The 19440-nt window shown below is 40.4% G+C and overlaps 1 protein-coding gene across 2 annotated transcripts in view; it reads right to left on the bottom strand.

Moving 5' to 3' along the window:
- The window catches only part of plppr2b (phospholipid phosphatase related 2b), a 59805-nt gene that overhangs the window by 19746 nt on the left and 20619 nt on the right, over positions 1-19440 (bottom strand). For both annotated transcript variants that reach the window (XM_058091595.2, XM_058091596.2), the window contains exon 3: positions 10406-10594. In XM_058091595.2, coding sequence (XP_057947578.2) covers positions 10406-10594 — 189 coding nt within the window. The remainder of the gene's footprint in view (positions 1-10405; positions 10595-19440) is intronic.

Below are 19440 nucleotides of genomic sequence, written 5' to 3'. Positions count from 1 at the left end.
CTGGAATTTGTCGGTTTAAGTGCTTTTACTAAGCCCTACCAGGAACACTCTGTTTTTTGTGTCTTTAATGCTAATAAGCTGTATTGGTCCACCTCAGTGTTTTCATATGTCCCAGTTTTCATAGTATTTGGTTTTCGAATGTACTGCCACAAATGTGTTTTGGTTATCCTAGGGGCTAGACAGTGCATCGGACAAACATGATGAGTGCACAAACAAAGCATAGATGCATATGGTGACTCAGTTTCTGAAGAATTGATAGTGGTTCTTTTAGGGTTGGGAAACTATAAACAGACTCCGGCCCTGGAATACTTTAATCATCTTTATTGTGTGTGGTTGAGTGGTTTATTTCTCCATAGATTGGTTACACATGAGGCGGCACGGTGGACGAGTGGTTAGCGCGCAGACCTCACAGCTAGGAGACCAGGGTTCAATTCCACCCTTTGCCATCTCTGTGTGGAGTTTGCATGTTCTCCCCGTGCATGTGTGGGTTTTCTCCGGGTACTCCGGTTTCCTCCCACATTCCAAAAACATGCTAGGTTAATTGGCGACTCCAAATTGTCCATAGGTATGAATGTGAGTGTGAATGGTTGTTTGTCTATATGTGCCCTGTGATTGGCTGGCCACCAGTCCAGGGTGTACCCCGCCTCACGCCCGAAGACAGCTGGGATAGGCTCCAGCACCCCCCGCGACCCTCGTGAGGAAAAGTGGTAGAAAATGAATGAATGGTTACACATGATAACGAGCACAGAAAGCTTTGTAGATCTTCGAGAATCTGCACCTATTCTGGTATTTCTTGGATTTTGCAATCTCCGCAAAAATGTATTCCAGGCACGTCAACTGCGATGTGGTTGGTCACTGTCCCAAGTGCTCAGGAGGACTTCCAGATAGCTGCCGAACCCAACTTTATAGGAATTGATAACCGGTATAGGAGTTGACGCTTTTAACGTACAGCCATATGTATTGGATCCCGAATCCGATCCGGAAGTAGTCTGAAGTTTCTTCCGGTATGTCTTGGATTTTGCGATCGCCGCAAAAATTTATTCCAGGCACGCCAACTGCGCTGTGGTTGGTCACTGTCCCAAGTGCTCAGGAGGACTTCCGGATAGCTGCCGAACCCAACTTTATAGGAATTGATAACCGGTATAGGAGTTGCCACTTTTAACGTACAGCCATATGTGTTGGATCCCGAATCCGATCCGGAAGTAGTCCGAAGTTTCCCAAGAAAAGAGGTTACTTCAAGACGTCTCTCAATGGTAAGTAGCGTTAGCTTTTTAGCGTTTCTCCAGCATCAGTGACGTGTAATGTGATCATTAATCAGGTAGATACACTGATTGTAGCGGGAAATGGCTATTCGCAACTCCGCTCCCAGTATGCACACTCTATAATGCTACACAGACAACCACTGTTGTTATATATAAGGAAGTCCGCCCTTCTGTGACATCAAAACCCTCCAATGCATTCTGAACCCGAGCGTTTTGAGCCATCCCAAACTTCTTTCAGGCCTCACCTCAACATGACAATGCAACATTCTAACTACATTTATAGGTCAGAAAAGTGGAAAAAGCATAATAGTTCCTTTTTAAGTACAGACGGGGACGAGAAGACAAGCATCACTATGTGAGCGCCATTGCAAACACAGGATTTTTCAAGAGGTTTTGTATAGAAATCCAAAAGAATACATGACCTCATCGTCTTTCCTACAACGTCCCGAGGAAGAAGGCATCATGGGAAGTGATCTTCTAAACAATCCGTTGGCACAAATAACCGGGATGAGATTCAGTACAAGACACCAATCTTATCTTCTACTCTGTAGTCCTTCCAACTCGCTACTGTCTGTCACATTGGGCTCCATTATTCATGAAAGATTGTCTCCGAGCTAACAACATGCAAACTTATGGACAATTTGCATATCAGCATATGATTTCTGTGTGTGTGTGTGTGTTAGTGCTTGTTTGCACATTGACAGCGTGTTGCAAAACAGATGACAACTGCAATCATCAGAAGTCATAGCCCAGGATGATAGCTGTTATGTCACATTGTGAATGTATAGGATCAAACCTGACACTTTCAGACTCCACAAACAATACATACAAAGTGAATGGCCAATAATGAAAACAGCAAAAGCCAACATTTTCTGAATTGCAAAAATTAACATAACAATCCAGCAGACGGGCAGCGTGACAGGGGCTCGAATCATGCAGGGGTACTACACTATAACACGGATATATCATTTTGTCCCTGGGAGCAAGGTCTACTGCATGAATTTTTGTCATATTACTGCTTTGTCTCTGTCACAGGTTACATCTCACCAAGTCATTGGTGTGTGTGTGTGTGACTGACAGGAAGAAGAGGTTATTTGGTGTATATTTATGAATTTCTACAACCCAGATATGAGATGATCTGGCATTTTTAGACATTTTTCCTAGAGCAAAAACACCATCTACGGCATGTGAGGTGGTGTTATCATGGTGACAAGACGCCATCATTCCTGTAATATTGTTAAAAAGGGGTCGTCTTATACTTGGGTCAATATAATATACTCTGAATTTTTATTGTTTCCAAATTGGCTGCACGGCGGACGAGTGGTTAGTGTGCAGACCTCACAGCTAGGAGACCAGGGTTCAATTCCTGTGTGGAGTTTGCATGCTCTCCCTGTGCATGCATGGGTTTTCTCCGGGTACTCTGGTTTCCTCCCACATTCCAAAAACATGCTAGGTTAATTGGCGACTCCAAATTGTCCATAGGTATGAATGTGTTTGTGAATGGTTGTGTGCCCTGTGATTGGCTGGCGACCAGTCCAGGGTGTACCCCGTCTCTCGCCCGAAGACAGCTGGGATAGGCTCCAGCCCCCCTCGCGACCCTTGTGAATGAATGAATGAATGAATATTTCCAAATCTGAAAAAAATTGTACCGATTAAGGATGTCCAGTTCCGAGCTACCGATTTGTAGTATCTTGAATATCTTATAAAATCGGCTTCCACCACAAGATCGTGTTGATCTTTTTGCCGTATAACGTTCATAACTCTGGGCTACACTCTGACATGGTAGGAGTTGGTTACCACTCTACAGCCCCCACCCGCAAGAAGAAAACACAACACCATACAATAACGTCCGTGGCGAAGCTATTTTCACGTTGTACGTTGGATATTTTACGCCTTAGCTACAGCAGTAGTTTCCCCTCACTGTGCCTGGACTGCTGTGTCATTGTGCGGGGAGCTCACACGGGAAGAGCTGCTCTGACCGCTGGTTGTTTATACTAAAGACTGTGAAATTATTATTGCATAGAAGGGAATCATATATTCTTAATTGGTAATGGTTTTATTTCATTTGAACATGCATCAGATTACAATTGAATGCATAATCAGTTCCCAGTTCCACATGTTCAAAAGGAGTAGGAAGAAGCAAAGCTTATTAAATCCTACCCCTCCATCTGGTACTTTTACAATCAGTAACTGTTACATTTGTTCAATTCCTGCTTTCCTAATATAGTTTAAGTAAATTATTTTTTTATCACGTACCAAAGTATGAGGTGTTATGACCATCCAATGACATAATGGGTACCATAGTAAGTGTCAATATAGTGATATATATAGCATCATGACTGGTTCAAGACTCTTCATCCTTCAATTGTCCCACAAATTGATCGATAAGGATGTCAAATGATTAGTCTTACCCTAAAAGTATTTTGCGTTCCCTTTTTTCCCCATTTTGTCTTTCATTGGATTAGGGACCTGACTCACAGAGGTTTATTACAATAGCCAAACAATATTGTAATCAATTAAATTCAGCAATACTTTGTTTTTAATGCTGTGAAGAGCGACTTTCATAACCTCATTCAATTCCAAAAATTCATGTTTGTAACAAAAGCGTATTATAAAAAAAAAAAAAAGATCAGATCAGAAGCCCAAAAATGTGGATTAATACAATCGCACCACTGAATGTTGTAACCAATGCAGCCACTGACCCGCTTCAACTCTCCGCACCAAGGTTGACTCATGCAGAAAATACAAAACCATCCAAGCACAATGACGCATTGTTTATGTCCAGCTTGGCTGAGACGATATGACAGTACAATTTTTCATGCATTCACAATTCTTACGAAATAAAACCTGACATGTCTGGATGATATGGTTTTCCGCCATGATTTGCCCCAATCTCTGTCACGGAGCTGCATGATGCATGATGGCTCTAGTGGAGCTTTAGCAGACAGCCGCAAATAAACTCTCACTCGTCTCTTCTTTATGCTTACGTTTTTCCTGATTTTATCTCTTCTTCATGTGTTCCTCTATCCTTCTATAGAGTTGTGTCGGCAGCAGTAACATTTCCAAAAGTGCCCTCTTTTAGCTGTACTATGCCATTTAAGAGGTTTATATTTAGCAGCATTAGCACAGAAATATGCCGGGTCAAAGTATTTAGCATTTTGCATATGCTGCACATTGAGTACTAATTTGCAGATATAAACTCCAAATTGTATGCTTCGCCATGTATATTTAGGTCAAAGGTTAACAGCGTCAATTGACAGGCGGACTGAAGCATGCAATTAGCATAAAACAACACAGCATCATTGCATACATACACTGTGCATGTAATAGATACAAAAATCAGCCCCAAATATTACATGTTCCAGCTAGCATAGCCTGATGGATCATGTAAAGCAGGGGTCTCAAACATGCGGCCCGCAGGACACTAATTTGAGGCCCCCGCCTTGATATGAAAGTTTAATGTTAGTGTGGCCCGCGCAAGTTTGATATGGATGCTGTATGGTATCATGTACCCAGAAAAAATTATTACGTTTGATTAATGTTCATGTTAAAGGTTAAATAACTGTTAATAGTTATCCTCCCTATCCGTGTGGAAGTGGTAAGTTTTTGGCTATTTAAGTTTAAAGGAAATAACTTGAAGGCTACCGTTTAGGTCGCTAGCTCTCTAGTTTGCGAGTTAGCATGTGGCTCAAGACCCTGCAGTTGCGCAATATGTTGTAAATAAAAAAAGTATAAATGTGACTATAGTCGTGTTTTGTCATGTCTACAGGGCTCTAATAATGCTTTAATTTTAATCTGAAAAAAATAATTTGTCTACCCACCAACTATATGTGGTTTAAGTTTATTATTTGCCATTTAATTATTATTTATTTATTACTGATTGATTTTCTTTATTCTTGATTTGTTTATTTTTCATCTTGTTTTGTACAGAAAGATATTTGAGAACAGTGGAATGTTTTATCAGAGCTTTATTGTAGAAAATCGGAACCAAAGCACTGAAAAAGTTTGTGTATTTTTCTGTTTTTAATAAATGCGTTTGTTTTGTTTTTTTTGAAAACCTGATGCGGCCCAGCCTTGCCCAGACCCTAGCTCCAGTGGCCCCCAGGTAAATTGAGTTTGAGACCCCTGACGTAAAGCATGAAAATATAATATGCATGTGTTTTCACAATAACATTGTAGGGTTTGAAATGTTTATTGCCCCACTAATTAATGCTAAACTATGAGAGTAAGAGTCATGTACTGGTGTGATGGTATATGAGGCACAGAGAGAAACACAAAGTGAGAGGAAGTGAGCAAGAGAAAGAGTTAAATAGGCACTTGTGTGGTACTTGGAAATACTGCTGCAACTTTCAGTGCAGCAGTGAAGGTGAGTGTGTGGGTGGATTGTCAACGCACATCCCCTCACTCAGAGTTTATATGAAAGTGTGTCGCGACAAGTCCTTGTATTTATTTAGGGGACCTATTATGCTTTTTTCACTTTTCTGACCTATAAATCGAGTTATAATGTTGTATACTTGTGTTAAATGATGCTGAAATTTCATAGAATGATGTTTGTGCATTTGGAAGCGAGTCCTGAAAGAATTTCGGGATGGTTCAAAACGCTTGGTTTCAGAGGGCGTTGTTAAACTGGAGGGTTTGTGATGTCACAGATGGACAGGCTTCCTTATATGGGCATGGCTGTAGTCGAGATACGCTTTCTGCCTTAACCCAAGCTCTGCTTCTCTGTTTACAATGTTAGCAACATCTCCCAGGAAGTGTTTCTTCAGTAGTACGGGAAAGCTACATTTATTTAAAACATAAAAAGTGCTTTTGGTAAACATTTGTCTATTGGGTCAAGTGAGGTGCCAATCAACATTCAGTATTGTTTAGGTAGCACTGTGTTGTTAAATCATACAGACAAAGTACGGAAAATACGTGCATCTGGTTAGAATTCCGAAAGTCTCCATTAGCGGTCGCTATGTCTTTTTGGATGTAAGGCTCGGTGTGAACTACTATTTACATTTACTGGACTATGCAGTGGCTAGCAGTTGCTACTTTCTTTGCCCCCATGGTTGGTTATGTTGCAGCAGTGCTCAATAATAATAACTACAGAGTCAACCAATGCAGACGTCATGATGGGGGGTAACAGAACTGGGGGAGAAGCTTTAAGCAGGCCAACAGGCACGTTTTGTTATAAAGAAACATTAGGAATCTTGTTGTGTGTTAATAATACAACAAGTTTGAGTCACCAGCGCGTGGGATCCTTTGTTTGGGCACGCAATTTCACGGGCAAGCTGACTAGTTTGTTAGGTGCAATGTTTGGTTGTATGATAACTGAGACAGTGCGTAAATATAGTGTTAATAAGTATATTTTAATTAGATGTGTCGCTACACATTTTTAACACCTCATGCAGGAGAGATCGGATCATCAATCAAAAAAAGTGTCAAAATTGTGACTGTGTACAGTCATGGCAATGTTTTTTGGCCGTGACTGTATAAATAAGGCTGATTTGTTTGTATTCCAGGATTGTACATCAGCACTTGCAGCTTTTCGCAAGGAGGAATTATGTTTTCTGTAACACTGTAACTTAGCCAAGCCATTTTTCAAAAAGACATCCCTCTTAGTACCGGCCATTTTTTAATGACGATTTTTACCGTTTTTTTTCCAAGACACACGGAATATTGTGTTCTAGGACTTATATAACATAAGAAAGATTAGACTCTCATCTTTGATCAAAAACAAACAGTTACTTTCTACCTTTTTCTGTTTTTTAGTAATCAGCAGTAGAACATTGGTAAGTTTTGGCAAAATTTCAGTTTTTAAACAATGAAGAAAAACATGCAACAATGAAAACACAGGGAAAAAAACTGCAATTCTGTCACCTTGTGAACGTTTTTATGGCTTAAAACCTCACCAAACATGATCTCTCCTATTGTGCAGTTGCATCACCACCTCTTTTTTTACACTCGCAAAAACAAACCTAAAAGACATATATACGCCTTTGGGATGATACTGTATACGAATTTGATAGTGAATGAGTTAAATAGACACCTATTTAACTGCATGAATGTTACTTTTGAGTCTTTTTGTGTGGGATGGCTTCTGATTTAAAAACACCCACAGAGATTGGCTTTGAGTAAAAACACAGTTTGGTCAAATATTTGTTCTCATCAAGCACAGAATAACACCAACATTTTGAGTCCATATACTTGTATGGGAATTCTCGCTTCATGTCAGTAGAACATTTTTTTTTTGCTATTCCTCACATAAAAGCAAAGCCTGAGTCAGATTGGAGTGAAGAGTGAAAAGTGACCCCCCCACCCCCCTCCGTGTTTAAAGAGAGGCTTGTAGGATGGGGCGCTTTCCTGAAGCAATAGTGAACACAGATGCTCTGACTTTCATAAAACTTCACACTCCAGGCAAAATGATGCCACTTCACTCCCACTCTGCAAAGCTCACATGAGTCTCACGCCTGCAGCCCCCATCTCATCGACTGCAAGCTCAGATCACGTACCTGCCGTGTGTGTGTGTTAGAAATTAATTCCAGGGGCTACCCACACAGAAAAACATTTTCAGGCAAAGTATTTTATTGTTTCAGTCTCTAATCTACATGGGAAGGGCATTCTAGGTGACCGGAAACTGTATCTATGGTTGAGGTCAGGGCTCTATATATTTAAGTCAGGTGTGTCCAAACGTTTTCCAGTGAGGGCCTCATGAAATGTGAAAAATGAAAGGAAGCAAGGGGTCACGCTGATTAGAAGTTATACAGCATCTCAGCTTTGTGATATAAGCGAAAAAGTACATTATATCAACTTCAGCTCTTTTTTTCGTATTCTTGCTTTAGTTTTTTTTTTAATTTCTGAATATTTCAACTAGTATTTCAAGAGTGCATATCAAAGTTATTTTATGAAGTACAAGAAGAAGCAAAACAAAAAGCTCTGAGACGCAAAACAACAGGTACAAAACTTTAAGTAACAGCACAGGTGAGGACACACGAGTCAGTTGCAAAGCGGCGACACTTGGCTTTTCAACCCAACTGATTGTAATTGCCACCAGCCGTGCACAATTACACTAAAGTGGCTGCAGCTTCCCCTCAGCAGGAAGTGCAGCACACCAAAATAACAGCGCAGGGCCGGAAGTGACATGAACATGACAGAATGACACCTGATTTTTCCATTTCTGTTGTTCTTCCTAAAACCTCCGTTCATTCATTTTCTATGGCGCTGATGCCCACTAGGATCTTGGCCGTATGCTGGAGTCTATCCCAACTGACTTTGGGCGAGAGGCAGGGTACACGCTGGACCAGAGGTGGGCAAACTACAGCCCGGGGGCCACATGCGGCCCAACAAGCGTTTGAATCCGGCAACGCCAGTTGCTTTCTAAGTATTAATAAGTATTCTAAGTATTATATAAGTGCTACTATGTTAACGTTTTATATACAAACTGGCAATATGACTTGCAAGTCGGATGTCTTATTTAGTTAAAAAAAAAATAAATATAAATTAAAATTAAAATTAAAATTAAAATTAAAATTAAAATTAAAATTAAAATTAAAATTAAAATTAAAATTAAAATTAAAATTAAAATTAAAATTAAAATTAAAATTAAAATTAAAATTAAAATTAAAATTATATTAGGAAAACAGGAAGTGAACAAATGTAACAGTTAAAAAAATAAATAAATGTAAAATTAAATTACAATAAAAATAAAAATAAAAATAAAAATAAAAATAAAAATAAAAATAAAAATAAAAATAAAAATAAAAATAAAAATAAAAATAAAAATAAAAATATATTAGGAAAGCAGGAAGTGAACAAATGGAACAGTTACTGATTGTAGAAGCACCAGATGGAGGGGTAGGAATTAATAAGCTTTGCTTCTTCCTACTTCTTTTGGACATGTGGAACTGTGAACTGATTATGGGATGCATTCAATTGTAATCTGATGCATGTTTAAAATAAATAAAACCATTACCATCGTTTGATGTGGCCTGATGTTTAAAGGGACATGAGAACATACAGGTGATAGTATAACACTTTTACAGATAAAATTAGACAAATAATTCAAGGACAATTATAAGCATAAAATATGCGTGTGTGTGTGTGTTAAGTATATGTCCTGGTCGCCCGGACAATTTTGTTAACTCAATGCAGCCCACGAGTCAAAATATTTGCCCACCCCTGCCCTGCACTGTTCGCCAGCCAATCGCAGGGCAATCTTCCTAGATGTTAATATTTAATCTTTATGTTATTAAAATAACATTGTCTTTCCTCATGATGATGATATTCTCATTAGAAATGGTCCCGAGGTTGCACTTTGGATACCCCTGCTTTAAGTAAACTTCAAATACATTCAGGGGTATGTAAGGCTACTCGGATGAATGAATAAATAAAAGAATGTGTCCCACGACCTTTTGCCTTCACAATCTAAATAGCAATGATATGCTTTAGCCAGTACGGAGCCTAATGAAACGAGCTGGCTCACTGGTGTGTGATTATGGGCATCTGTTTGAAAGCGAGAGTGTCTGTGTGTGTGTCTGTGTTGCACAGAGGCAACCGTGTTGCAATGCCACTTTACTGTAGGACATCAAAGAGACAACAAGCCCAGGGGGGACAAGGCCGACACGGAGACAGAGCTTTGATGAGGACGTGAAGCTGTTGCATTATTAAATAATAATATGCTCAGTCAAGAAAGTGTAACTACACTGTAAAATGTAAAATGTGTATGTTTAGATGGTTAAAAAGAAATATACACAAATTAACACCATGAAGTGACTTGAGGCTCTGCTTATGCGTGAGCTAGAAATTGCAATTTTGTAAAGAGGGTTCAATATTCATCATCATGTGCTGTATAGTAAAGTCACGGTGAAAGCAGAGCAAATAAAGCAATGCTTAATCTGGTTGAACAGACACTGTAGCACCGCAGCGCACCGTGGAAGACAAATTTAGTGCTGGTTGCCATGGTTATGACAGGAAACGCGTGCACGCACAAACAGAGGAGAAGTCAGACCACGAGGACGCACACCTACACACCTCGCTCCTCTTTCAATCCACAAGCGACCATGTGCATGAGAGGAGAACACCTACATGTGTGTGTGTGTTTGTCGCACACATCTTACCAGACCCATGGAAGTGTGTCATTTTTCTGATTAACTCTAACTCACCGTCACAGTGGGGATGGCAGTAACGAGGGAATAGACCAAGACAGGGGGAGCCTTGCTGTAGTCTTCCGGTCCTGGGTATGGCTTGGAGTAGGCTTTGTCGAAGCAGAAGAAGCCCTGGATGTGCACGGGGAAGGTGTCCGTGTACTCAAAGTAGTACGCCAACAAAACGGTGCCTGCCATGATGACCAGCTGGAAATAGAACATAGTGGTCCCAGCTTTAGGGGGGGTCGGATCCACACAAAAAAGTGAAGGAGACAAGTTGAAAATAGTGAAAGAAATTCCCTTTACAGAAGAATATGCTGAAATCCTGCGTGATGTGTAAAATGAATCAAGTGTGCATGGAAGGATAGTGAGGAGAGGGAGGGTGGGAGATGAGAGGGAGGGTGGAAGTTAGCGATGGAGGACGGCGGGAGACAAATCAGGAGGAAGACATATCGACAAGGGGGAGAAACGCAATGATAAAAGCTACACAGAAAAAAGATGGATCCCTTCAGCTGTGCGAGCAGGCAGAGAAACGCATCAATGAGAGAGCACTTTTTGGAGGAGGCTAGGAAGAGGGGGATGATGCACAGATGGCGTGAATTAGAGCAGAGCGCTTAAAAGAAGACGAAGCAAGATGCTGACAAAAAGCCCGGCAGAGCAAAAGGGTAGGCTAAATTACACGCTTGCATGACCCCAGTTATCATACCACGCTAGAATTCTACTTTTGAATAAAACACCAGCTACACATTTTGCAACGCATGCCACAAAGCATGAAATATGACCTTTTTAGCAAATAGCCATACAGCAGAAAATCAGAACGGAATAACAAGGAGGCAAATATAGAACAAACACTATCAGCACGCTAAGTGTAAAGGGTCTGCTGCTTGAGAGGCCAGTAAAAGAGAGCTCAAAAAGGAGTTCAAAACTCAACATACAATAATATGTTCATAGAATGACAAGTGGCCGGGAAGTGCAAAACGCTTTAACATTTCCGAAAACATCAACAAAAAATGAACTTTTAGAAAGTTCATGAATGCTCCAAACTTCACATATAAGGAATACATGAAAAAAATGTTCATAACAATATCAGAGGATCTATACTCTTGAATTCCAAACCAACAGGAAATTCATTAATTCATTCATTTTCTACTGCTTATCCTGGAGCCTATCCCAGCTGTCTTCAGGCGAGAAGCGGGATACTCCCTGGACCGGTCGCCAGCCAATCACAGGGCACATATAGACAAACAACCATTCACACTCACATTCATACCTATGGACAATTTGGAGTCGCCAATTAACCTGGCATGTTTTTGGAATGTGGGAGGAAACCGGAGTACCCGGAGAAAACCCACGCATACATGCAGAGAACATGCAAACTCCACACAGAGATGACCGAGGTTGGAATCGAACTCGGGTCTCCTAACTGAGTGGCCTGCGCGCTAACCACTCGCCACCATGCAGCCCCAAAAGTAAATTATTCCGAAAATTTCAGAAACACTTCCTCTTTCTCTTCCTCTGCAAAGACAGGACGAATAGAATGGCAACATCACTAGTCGGCAAACTGATGACATTGATTAATTGCAAGCAAATTAATTTTACACAACTATGGGAATGACCCAAAATGGCCTACATTGTGGTGAGACCAGCCATGTTGTTTGGTCTAGAGATAGTTCCACTGAGGGAAAGACAGGAAGCAGATCTAGAGGTACCAGAGATGAGGATGCTGAGGTTCTCATTGGGAGTGACCAGGATGGATAGGATCAGGAATGAATGCATCAAAGGGACATTACATATTAGGGGTCTTGGAGATAAAGTCCACAGTAGAGATAGTGAATATATTGGTAGAAGGATGCTGCGTTTAGAGTTGCCAGGTAGGAGGCGTAGAGGAAGACCAAAGAGGAAGTTTATGGATGTAGTGAAGGAGGACATGAGGGTAGATGTAGATGTAAAAGACAGGGTTGGATGGAGGCAGTTCATTTGCTGAAGGGAAAAACCGAAAGAGAAAGAAGAAGAAGAAGTAGTACGATTTTTTTAATCATTAAATTAAAAAAAAAATTTCCGCTCATTTTTGTTTTTAACTGTATTTTGCTTTTACCATAGCAACATTTGCATGTATTTCAGGCTTCGTCAACACTTTCCTTTTAATGCTGCAAATCAGGATGACATTACCATAATAAATAGGCAACAGAATTGCCATTTAAGTTATTATGACATGCATGTTTGCGCTGATTTACTAGTGATTTATTCAAAGAAATTCAAAGCCTCCATCAAAGCTCCCAGCTAGCCTAATTCATTATGCAGATGAAGAGAATGCTGTACTTGTTACACAAGGCAGCCTTAATATGGAAGTGAGATGGAGACCTGAATCACACCTTAATATATTCTGCATGCTCGTCTTTCCATGAAGGAATAATCGGGCCACACTGAAAATTAAAAAGTATGTATACGACAGGAAAAAAGTTGAAATATTATGAGAAGAAAGTTGTATTTATAGAAGAATAAAGTTTGTGAGCATCGATTCCAGCTGTATTTCCTTTGATTTGTCATTTGTGCTTCCTGCCAAAACGGTCTGTTTTAATTTATTCCCCCCGTGCCCCACTTCCGGACATGCCTACTCCACTGTGATTGGTCACACGGAAAGTGCTACCTAACTATGACCCATTTAAGGAAGTCCGGCCCTCTGTGACATCACACACATCCAGTTTTACCACGCCCTCTGAAACTGAGCATTTTTAGCCATCCTAAACTTCTTTCAGGACTCACTTCCAAATCCGCAAACCTCATTATCTGAAACTTTGGCATCGTTTGAAATGAGAATACAACATTCTAACTACATTTATAGGTCAGAAAAGTGGAAAAAACAAATTCGTCCCCTTTAAAATTGTATTGATCGATTTAATCAAAATACATAATCAACTGATTAATCAGTTATTAAAATGATCATATTTGCAGCCCTAGTATACAGCTCTCATCGCGTCCATTCTTTAAAATAGGTTTGTAATGTACTAAAATCATCTGTGGTTTCTAGTCTTCAATAAAATTACAAGAGATGTTAAATGTTCATGTATCCATTTCATTGGTTGTTTTTATGTAAAGTACAGTTGTCCCTCGTTTGTCGCAGTGAATTGGTTCCAGACCAAACCTCGATAAGTGAATTTCTGCAGAGTAGGATTTACTTCAGTACGTGAAAAAAGAAAAACAACCAAAAAAAATAAAACTTACATTATATTAGGAAAGCAGGAAGTGAACAAATGTAACAGTTACTGATTGTAAAAGTACCAGATGGAGGGGTAGGATTTAATAAGCTTTGCTTCTTCCTACTCCTTTTGGACATGTGGAACTGTGAACTGATTATGTGATGCATTCAATTGTAATCTGATGCATGTTCAAATGAAATAAAACCATTACCATTAATATTAATAAAATGAATATTTTCATAGTTGGAGCATGTAGATGATGTTGTAAATAATATTACCAGCATGAACACCATTACCCATTCCCATTCATTTTCTACCGCTTTTCCTCACGAGGGTCACGGGGGGTGCTGGAGCCTATCCCAGTTGTCTTGGGGCGAGAGGTGGGGTACACCCTGGACTGGTGGCCAGCCAATCACAGGGCACATATAGACAAACAACCATTCACACTCACAATTCATACCTATGGACAATTTGGAGTCGATGATTAACCTAGCATGTTTTTGGAATGTGGGAGGAAACTGGAATCCGTGGAGAAAACCCACGCATGCACGGGGAGAACATGCAAACTCGACACAGAGATGGAAGGAATTGAACCTTGGTCTCCTAGATGTGAGGTCTGTGTGCTAACCACTTGTCCACCGTGCAGCCCAATGATTTCCAATTTTCTTCGACATCCTTTTTGCTTTAAAATGAGGATGAACGCAAAATCACACACGTACATATGCACACATACATCCTACCAACACCCCCGTCCGTCTTTGACTTTATATATAGGCCAACAATATCAAACAGCTCGTTCCACAGTCCTCCAGTTCCATGTTTGTCGCCTTCAACATGAGTTTGGTGTGTGTTGGTTGTGTGGGAGTATTCATGTGTGTGTGGTTTTGCAGTGTGAGCATGTCTGTCGGCATGTGGGTGCATTCCTGCCTCTGAGGAGGAACTCTGAAACACACACACACACACACACACAAACACAGAGCGTTGAATGATTCTCATCATCCGTCCATCGCTCGTTGAAGTATCGAAGGCGCCATGGCGGAAGCGAGGCAAAAAGCGAGGGATGGAAGGTCTGGGAGAGTAGGAGGCTGGGTTGACTATCATCCAGCAGTGTTTAAACAAGACAGCCTTCCCCGGGGAGGTTTTGCATGTCATTTCGGATTTAGTATTTCATTTCATAAGCATAAGAACTGACTGATCTAATGGACAGTTGATGAGCTCAGACAAATAAGAACATAAATAACAACTTCCTCTTCAATGTCTTCGGAGCATTCTCTGAATATTCATAAATGTTATGTAAATGGTTTCTAATTTGCGTTGAGACTCACATTCTGTTCAAAGTCACCTTGGCCTTTAAATTTGCATAAAATAGACACAAAATAGACAAAGCAGCTACTGACTAACTGCATTCAGGTCAAAAAGGGTCAAGATGGGCTTGACAGGTGAGGTCACACTGTGACATCTTTGCAGTGTACATTTGGCCCCACGCTTCAACAAGCTGCCCTCAAGGTGTCAAAGGAAATAGCAAAGGTGTTACTTCATGTAAATACCTTGACTTCACACAAAACACCTGCTTAGTGTTGAAAGCCATCACGAGTACCCTTTAAAGGGGACCTATTATGCTCATTATTCGGCCCTTTGTATTGAGTTGTGGACTCCTATAGAGCAGCTATAACCAGCACAGAAAGCTTTCTAGTTATTCCAGAATCTGCACCTATTCGGCTGTATTTTTTTTTTTTTGATTTGTTGTTCCTCTGAAAGTGGTCTGTTTTAATGCATTCCTCCTCCAGGCACGCTTACTTCTCTGTGGTTGGTCACATTCGCTCGTACTTAAAAGGATTTCCGGTTTGTGTTGCTAGCTGCTAACAAAGCTAACGGAGTAATAGGAGTTGATAATAAACAGTGTTAGCGCGCAGACCTCACAGCTAGGAGACCAGGGTTCAATTCCATCCTCTGCCATCTCTGTGTGGAGTTTGCATGTTCTCCCCGTGCATGCGTGGGTTTTCTCCGGGTACTCCGGTTTCCTCCCATATTCCAAAAACATGCTAGGTTAATTGGTTACTCCAAATTGTCCATAGGTATGAATGTGAGTGTGAATGGTTGTTTGTCTATATGTGCCCTGTGATTGGCTGGCGACCAGTCCAAGGTGTACCCCGCCTCTCGCCCAAAGACAGCTGGGATAGGCTCCAGCACTCCCTGCGACTTTTGTTAGGAAAAGCAGTATAAAATGAATGAATGAATAAACAGTAGCTTTTTAAAATGTCTGCTTTTAACATACAGCGTTATGTGTTCGATTCCAAATCTGATCCGGAAGTAGAGACTGGACAGTGCGATGTTTTTCAAGAAAAGAGGTTACTTCAAGACATCTCTCAATGGTAAGTAGCGTTAGCATTTTAGCGTTTTCTACAGCATCTGTAACATGTAATGTGGTCATTACACGTTTTTTGCGGGACTACCAGTGGAGAGAGATGTTACTTCTGAAACATGATGATTCATTATAAAACAGGTATCACACATGCAGTGATACCTCATGTTTTCCCCTGTATTACAGTTTAGAATCAAATTTAACTGTGTGAAAAAGGTGTGAAAAAGTGTTTGCCTTAAATGTTTACACTTAAATGTTTCAGATCATTAAACAAATGTAAGTATTAGTCAATAGCCATGTATACATGGACCCAAATATTCCAATTGCATTCGGTTTATTTGCTCAAACGAAAAGAATCTAACCTTTGTATACATCTCATTCCGAAAGAAAAGTGCCAATCCGAATGAATATATAATCGGATTCACAGGGGTGGAATATTCCTTTCCCCAATCCGATTGAGGTATCTTGTACCCGCTCAAACGGAAAGTTGTCAAACTGCGTTCTTCTTTGTCGTGTTTTTCTATTTCTGTTGTTTATTGGCGGTTGGCAAGCAGCTTTCGTGTGCATTACCGCCATCTATGGAACAGAATTTGATCCTTCCATAAGCCATTCACAAGTCCAGTTTTATTAAAAAAGAAAATATATATCTATATAAAACATGTGCTGAGTTTAATTATAAAATATTAGCAAGAATTAATTTTATCTTGATAAGTTTAAATTGATCAGTGTATCTCAGCGTATGCTCAGATATGACGTTACACGCAGATCGAGACATTCTTCAGTTTTAAAAATGGAGGCGAGCAATTGGCACTGGACTGCTGCGGAAAGTTTGTTTTCGATCCAAACTAAATTCCATGTATTTCCATGTATACCATGTTTTCGGAAAGGTCATTTGGAAAGATTCCATTCAGAAAGAGAAAAACTCCTTATGTAAACGTGGCTACTGACAACACAACTGAAGACAAAATGTAGTTTTTAAATGAAACCTTTTATTATTAAAGCAGAAAACACAATTCAAACCTAAATGGCTCTGTGTGAACAAGTGATTCCCTCGTTAAAACATAACTGGGATTACCTGAAATCTACCAGTGTAGATTTACCAGTCTTTAAATCTGTTTTTAATGACTAACTTTTTATATCTGACTGCTGTGCCCCGCCCCGCTTTTACTCATGTTTTAACTGTGTATTAACAAATGAATGTTGTATTTTAATTACTTGCTTTTATTAAACTCTATTCTTCTGTAAAGTGTCTTTGAGTATTTTGAAAAAAGCGCTACACAAATAAAATGTATTATTATTATTATTATTATTAAGAGGTTATAAAGCCATTTCTAAAGCCTTGGGACTCCAGCCAACTACAGTGAGAGCCATCATCCACAAATGGCGAACACATGGAACATTGGTGAACCTTCCCAGGAGTGGCCGGCTAACCAAAATTCCTTCTAAGAGCACAACAACCAAGCAGTCACAAAAACCTGCAACTTCAACTGTGAAAAGTTGGGTCATTTCAAATGATTCTACACGAGAAACTTCAGCGAGGACTGAGAGCAGTGAAAGCGGTTCAGAGGATCATGTTGTTAGATGAAAGAACTCATGATTTGTTGGTCATATCCAAGTCTTTCACATCCATAGTTCTTACTCACTCAATTTCATATGAGGAGACTCCAGGGTTTAACCTCATAGCAAGTCAGACAACATTCATTCATTCATTTTCTACCACTTTTTCCTCACGAGGGTCGCGGGGGGTGCTGGAGCCTATCCCAGCTGTCTTCGGGCGAGAGGCGGGGTACACCCTGGACTGGTGGCCAGCCAATCACAGGGCACATATAAACAAACAACCATTCACACTCACATTCATACCTATAGACAATTTGGCGTCGCCAATTAACCTAGCATGTTTTTTGTGTGACTCCACACAGAGATGGCCGAGGGTGGAATTGAACCCTTGTCTCCTGGCTGTGAGATCTGCGCGCTAACACTGTTTATTATCAACTCCTATTACTACATTAGCTCTGTTAGCAGCTAGCAACACAAACCGGAAATCCTTTTAAGTACGAGCGAATGTGACCAACCACAGAGAAGTAAGCGTGCCTGGAGGAGGAATGCATTAAAACAGACCACTTTCAGAGGAACAACAAATCCCCCAAAAATACAGCCGAATAGGTGCAGATTCTGGAAGAACTAGAAAGCTTTCTGTGCTGGTTATCGTGTATAGCTGCTCTATAGGAGTCCACAACTCAATACAAAGGGCCGAATAATGAGCATAATAGGTCCCCTTTAAAGGGTACTCGTGATGGCTTTCAACACTAAGCAGGTGTTTTGTGTGAAGTCAAGGTATTTACATGAAGTAACACCTTTGCTATTTCCTTTGACACCTTGAGGGCAGCTTGTTGAAGCGTGGGGCCAAATGTACACTGCAAAGGAAACCGGAGTACCCGGAGAAAACCCACGCATGCACGGGGAGAACATGCAAACTCCACACAGAGATGGCCGAGGGTGGGCCCAGACAACATTTAAGTCAAAAAAAAAAACTCAACAAAAGTGATTCCTCTCAACTTTTACTCTCCCAAAAAATGTATACACTTGCTGCAACAGTCAATCATGTCAATTATGAGAGAAGACTTCAGCAATGTTTGATCGTTCCTTGATGAGATCTCATTATATAACCTCCGTTTTTTTTTTAAATATGAGAACTACACACAATCTGGACATGAAAAAAAAAACTTGGGAATGTTAACGCAATTAACAGAACTAGAGCAAAAAATAATGTGTCACTTTTAAAGTAGCTGCAACCAGAGCTGATGAAATAAAGCTGATTAAGGAGGATGACCTCCCTCTGACTGGCCTAGTAAACTAAAAGGATTTATCAGACCATGCAATTAAGCCTTAATGAACACACCTCTCAACTTCAAATGCAAGCAAATCAAAGAGACTGCTGTGACAAGGGAAAAGAGGTAAATCCTTCTTAAAAGCCCTTCAACCACAAACGTGGAAAGTAAAATGTGGCAATAATAACCCGTGATGGGAACAATGTCTCTTGGGATGAAAAGTGTGAGCTTGCAAAGTGCTGCATGTCCTCTCCCTGGAGCCAGATGGCCAAAGAGTCAACTGAGAAGTCAAACATGTCCGCAGAGGGTGAGAATATGTATGTGGGTGCTGTCCTTCTCAGCACTAGAAAGAATCCCGCTGAGAGAAAACACACCACACAGCTCAGGATGTGGTGGACACCAAGACCAAGCTCCATTTTAATGCCTGATATGGTTTTCAAGGAGTTAGTCGTCCGTAACGAATCAGAAAAGAGGCAAACACGTCAATCACTGTTTTGCCTAAAACACAAACATCTGCTTTAATGGAAGACTCGGCAAAAATCAGAGGATATTTTCACTTTTAAATTAAAAAAAAATTACTAGAATACCAAAATAGTTGTTGATTAATCGGATACCGGGCTGCATGGTTTCAATTCCACCCTCAGACTCGTGCATGCGTGTTTTCTC

This window comes from Doryrhamphus excisus, linkage group LG9, assembly GCF_037039965.1.
Source record: "Doryrhamphus excisus strain RoL-2023G ecotype Guam linkage group LG9, RoL_Dexc_Guam_v1.1, whole genome shotgun sequence".
NCBI classification, from domain to species: domain Eukaryota; kingdom Metazoa; phylum Chordata; class Actinopteri; order Syngnathiformes; family Syngnathidae; genus Doryrhamphus; species Doryrhamphus excisus.
The sequence above is the reverse complement of the archived record's forward strand: the minus strand, read 5'-3'. Positions and strand labels throughout refer to the sequence as shown.